The sequence below is a fragment of the Sinocyclocheilus anshuiensis genome, unplaced genomic scaffold (assembly GCF_001515605.1).
Source record: "Sinocyclocheilus anshuiensis isolate Anshui unplaced genomic scaffold, SAMN03320099.WGS_v1.1 scaffold44, whole genome shotgun sequence".
NCBI classification, from domain to species: domain Eukaryota; kingdom Metazoa; phylum Chordata; class Actinopteri; order Cypriniformes; family Cyprinidae; genus Sinocyclocheilus; species Sinocyclocheilus anshuiensis.
In genome coordinates, this window is record NW_015555746.1 from 1 (window position 1) to 5,071 (window position 5,071).

Genomic DNA, 5,071 nt, shown 5'->3' on the forward strand with positions numbered 1-5,071 from the left:
TTGTTACATTTATTAATTTGTATTTTATTCTATTTATTTCTTTTAAATTTTGTTAATTAAATTTGAAAATTAATAAAATTTCCTATATTTATTTTATCTGCAAAGTTAACATTATTTGATTGTGTTAGCTACTCCAGGCTACACTCCTCCTCAGGCTAACTTTGATGGAGAGCGTGCTGAAGGGATGATACCCTCTTCTTCAAGTGCTCTGTCAAAGAAAGGAAAGAAGGGTAAGTCTGCTGGAGATATCGGCAAACTGATTTGTGCTATAGATAGGGTCAGTCCTTCACTGTTTGTGTGTGGGTGTGTAGAGTCATCTGGGAGGAAGAGGAAGGCTTCAGCAAGTAAGAACTCCTCAGGAGACAAATCACAGCTGGAAGTGGCCACAGAGGCAGAGGATTCCCAACAGGTAAAGACCATATTTATTTCATGTCCATTGGTTAACAGACATTTGTATAAACATCTGGTAAAGTGGACTGTAACACCATACTGTTTGAGATGAAGAATAAATGGACAATATGGTACTCTTTTGTATATTTTACTTCAATACATTAAGATTTTACTATGGTGTCAGCTGGATTTTAATTTAAAGCTCTTACAACAACTGACAATTGTTTGTTGTGGCAGGATCATCCAGAGAAAGAGAACGAGAAGGAGAAAGAAAAGGATGCCAAATCAGGAGTCAGTCTGTCCTCGTACTGGCCGTTCTTCAGAGAACTTGATGTTGAAGCTCTGAGTGTGCTTCAGTGTGGCCTTCTGTCCCGGACACTGTTGGACACTGAGCTACATAGTAAGGTAAAACGAGTCTGTTTGCTGGTCAGTTCTCAGTAAAAGTACATACTTGAATTAAATGAGTGCTGTTTTGTGTGTAGTTAAGGGAGGAAGTGCAGTTGGGCCCTGCAGAGTTGCTTTTCCTGCTGGAGGACATGTGGCGTAAACTGGACTTCAGTTTGGCTTCTGCACCAGCCAAAAAGGCTCCATTTCTTAAAGTATGAAAACACACACATTACTAAACCTGTTTTACCCAGTCAAACATGTTATTTGACAATGCTGAAGCAACATTCTAATCAACTGATCAGATATTATTTTATCTAAATAATTTAAAAAAATAAAACACTAAAAACTAAAATTATTCATTTTAATTAACGCTGTTAAATGTAACCTTTAGCAAATCACAAAATATTAATTTTTATGCTTTACACTGAAATGATGACAAAATTAATGCTTTATATTAATAATAATGCAATAATGCAAAGTTTATTTAGTAATGAAAAGTTTGGCATTATTATAATGTAATTAAATAGTTCACGATTAATTGTAATCTTTAGCAAATTGTACTGTAAATTCACTTAATTTTGGCATCATTATAACTTAATAGTTTAATAACGGGTAAATTAAATCTGTATTTTGCTTTTATTAAGTGCTTTTTGATGGCTTAATAGTACAATATAAAAAGGAATATTTTTAGGAATACATTTAACAGTGTTATTAAAATAAATGAATGTTTTTAAATATAAACTTTAATGAATGTTTGGTGACAGCAAAACTAATCTAAATGTAAAATAAACATGCCAGATAAATTACAAATGAATTACAAAACATCTCCAATATCAGCTGACAACCAATATGGTACTGAAATGTTTTCTGTGGTGTCTATCTAAGAGTAAGATGGACAAAGCAGTTGGCTTTGCTCACTTGCAGCAGAAAAATGCCAAAGAGATCGCCACCTGCTGCACTGAGCTGCTGCCCACACTTTGCACACACCTGGAGAACTGCCACAATCACTTTCAGGTGCACGTGTTTCCATTTATAGCCTTGTAAACATGTTAATTACGTGTGCATTAGTGCTGGCTGGCACGTTTGGATTTATTGCTCTGTTTGAACGCTTGTCCTCACACAGACTCTGCTGTCTGAGCATCAGGGTGTTGTTGATGCTCCTGGTGTGGATGTGAAGGAACAGCAACTCCTGTGTTCAGCCTATCAGCTCCTACTGCAAGTGCTACATACTACGTTCAGCTGGTGAGCACGAAATAGTTAGTTGTTAGTTGACTTTCCTGACAACTACAAAACATTCTTACCATCTTCAATCACCTGCTGTTCATTCAGGGCTGGATTTTCTGGTCTAGAGCATCGTGCTCTGCTGAAGAGCGCTCTGGGGGTCCTGGCCGGCCGACTGAAGGAGGACGAGACCGATTTGACCCTGGATCAGCTCAGCAGGTGGGAGCGTCAGTGCACATACTTCTTACTTGCTGTTAGTGGACAATATGCAATGTAACCATCTCTACATTGTGTTTTATATGCCCAGGCACGCTTTTGAGTACCTGCAGAACTTCCAAAGCACAGTGCCCAGCCTGAACACTGCCTTGTGTCTGACCCAGCTGCTCATTGTGCTGTCCCAGTATGGAGGATCAAACCACAGGACCTACAGAGAACAGATCAGTGCGTTTCCAGTACTGTATGCTGTGTAATAATGGTTGCTCTCTGTAATACATTAATTTTGAGTGCTATCATTTCCCCCAGCATCCCTGGCGAGGCGTTTCCTCTGTCAGGAGTGGGTTACAGCGAGTGGAGAGAAAGAGCGAGGAAACAAATACAATGATGCTCTTCAAACTCTACTCAGGTATGTTGTGAGTTACACACAATAATGCTTAAGTTTCCATTCAGTTCCAGGAGTCATTGAGGCGGTGTTGTTATTGTTAACGAAAACTACTAAAAATCATTTTCAGTGATTAAAATAAGCTGAATTAAGAGTAAATCAAAATTTAAAGCTTAATTAAAATTGTGTAGAAATATAAAATAAAAATATAAAAATGACAAAAGCACAAAAACAAAATTGCTAAAACTTAATTAAAATTAAAACCAAAAAATATCATGGGGACCGTGTTTCAGTTCCGTAATAGTATATAAAGAATACTAAAATAACACTGAAGGGATAAGGCGATAAGGGTATTAAGACCCATGGATACGAGATTCTATTTGATAGAGGACAGAGCAATAAGTCCATAAAATGATTTATATGCTTCATGAGTCTCGTTACATTCATTAATCCTCACTTGATGTTAGAAATAGTTTAATTCCTGCATTATACACAAAGACAGAATTAAATAAATGAAATATTCATACTGATCTTCCAACTCTAATATAATTATTATTATAATAATATATTATTTTACTAATTGAAATATTAAAGATTTATGACATTTATAACATCACATAAATATTTAATGTTTAGGGAAAAAATCACCTGGAAAGCCTATTCTCAGTTTTGCTGAAAACTACACAAAATCTGAATCATATCATATCAAAGCAAACCACATTTTATGACTGTTTTACTCTCTATTTGATCAAAAACAAATCTTACCCACTCTGAACTTTTGAACAGGATGGGCCTATCCAAAATATGCCCTAATTAATATACTCAAAAGAATGCAAGAATAAAATAACTTGAACTAAAATGCCATGCTTTAATATTATTGTTCATATCTGAGGATGTTTAAATCAATTTGTTTTTCCCGCTGTAGTATTTATCTGGAGCACACTGATGATGTTCTGAAGGCGGTGGAGGAAATAGCAGGTGAAGGGGTTCCAGAGCTGTTGAATGCTGCTAAAGATGCTAACTCGCGCAGCTGGCCAACACTTAACAGGTACAGCAGGCTACCATATCAAATTAATAATTACATGTACATGACATATTAATACCAAAATATTTGACAACTCGGCGTTGCATTTGTCCAATCAGAATCGGGTATTCCATAGAGCCGTGTAATAAATGCAGATATCTGTGCTTTGCTTGACACTGCAGGCAGACGTTCCTGGTATACTACAAGAGCATGATGGCAGAGCTGGAGAGAGCTGTGCGCAAGATTCCTCACAGCAAACAGACGGATAATCAAGAGGTGTGTGTTTGTTTGTTGTGTGGCTGTAGATATTATTTCATTATTATTTGGGTACCAACAGGAAGTGTAAGGAAAGTGTGTCTCACTCTCAAGTTTATGCCCTAAATCTATTCAGGTGCAGAGCGAGAAGCTCTTAACATGGAATCTGGCTGTGCGTGACTTCCACATCCTCATAAACCTGGTCAAGGTACAGAGGCCTTCACATCTTTCCTGTTCTCCCAGTGTGCACATCACATTTTTGGCTCTGTAAACAGCATGTTCTTCTGTTTTCTATGGCACAGATGTTTGACAGCAGACCTGTACTCACTGTGTGTTTAAAGGTAAGAAGCATTTGCACACATGAAGGTATGTTTATGAAGATAATGCCATTCAACACTTGTTTTCTCTTTGTTTTTGATCATCTCGTTCAGTATGGTCGTCTTTTTCTGGAGTCCTTCCTCAAACTTGGAATGCCTCTGCTCGATTATAGCTTTAAAAAACACAAGGTATTTCTGTCTCATTCATCAAAATGTATGTGTAACGTTGCATCTTGAGCAAAATGGATCTGTTTAGTAACATGAGATTTTAATCATTGCACGGGATCTTCTCAGGAGGATGTTCAAAGTTTGCTGAAGACCATCCAGCTCAGTACTAGACAACTCCACCACATGTGTGGCCACTCAAAGGTGAATTACAGCATCTGTGGAGCAAGAGTGGGATTGAAGATTAAAATGAGAAAACTGCTAAATAAATTTAGCTTATTGATGTTAAAAGCATTTGTGAAACATAATCTCTGTAATTATTATTATTATCACTGTTTTACGGTTCACAGATTAGGCAAGATACAGGGCTGACCAATCACGTTCCAGCCTTGAAGAAAAATCTGGAGCAGTTTGTGTATCGTGTGAAAGCCATGCTCACTCTTAACCATTGCCAGGAAGCCTTCTGGCTGGGGAACCTGAAGAACAGAGACTTAAAGGTGAGATGGAAAAATGTGGCAAAGCCACATCACTAAAAACAAATCCACTATAAGGATGCAACTACTTCAGTAGTTTTTACTTGCCCTGGTGACATTGTCAGTTATTTTTGCTGCATATTTTTAAATTGTCAGAAGAATATCCATTTTTATTATATATTATGTTTGTTTCACAAATTTTTACAGTTTTATATATATATATATATATATATATATATAT

General features: G+C 36.8%; 1 protein-coding gene across 1 annotated transcript in view; it reads left to right on the forward strand.

Annotated features, from left to right (window-relative positions):
- Positions 1-128: 128 nt before the first annotated feature.
- LOC107673444 (Fanconi anemia group D2 protein-like) overlaps positions 129-5,071 on the forward strand; it is a gene marked incomplete at its 5' end in the record, with an annotated part of 6,592 nt that continues 1,649 nt past the window's right edge. Inside the window, 16 exons of the mRNA XM_016467043.1 lie at positions 129-230; positions 312-409; positions 628-795; positions 873-989; positions 1,663-1,791; positions 1,901-2,019; positions 2,107-2,217; positions 2,306-2,439; positions 2,521-2,620; positions 3,522-3,644; positions 3,803-3,896; positions 4,012-4,083; positions 4,178-4,216; positions 4,307-4,381; positions 4,487-4,561; positions 4,708-4,854. Coding sequence (XP_016322529.1) covers positions 129-230; positions 312-409; positions 628-795; positions 873-989; positions 1,663-1,791; positions 1,901-2,019; positions 2,107-2,217; positions 2,306-2,439; positions 2,521-2,620; positions 3,522-3,644; positions 3,803-3,896; positions 4,012-4,083; positions 4,178-4,216; positions 4,307-4,381; positions 4,487-4,561; positions 4,708-4,854 — 1,703 coding nt within the window. The remainder of the gene's footprint in view (positions 231-311; positions 410-627; positions 796-872; positions 990-1,662; positions 1,792-1,900; positions 2,020-2,106; positions 2,218-2,305; positions 2,440-2,520; positions 2,621-3,521; positions 3,645-3,802; positions 3,897-4,011; positions 4,084-4,177; positions 4,217-4,306; positions 4,382-4,486; positions 4,562-4,707; positions 4,855-5,071) is intronic.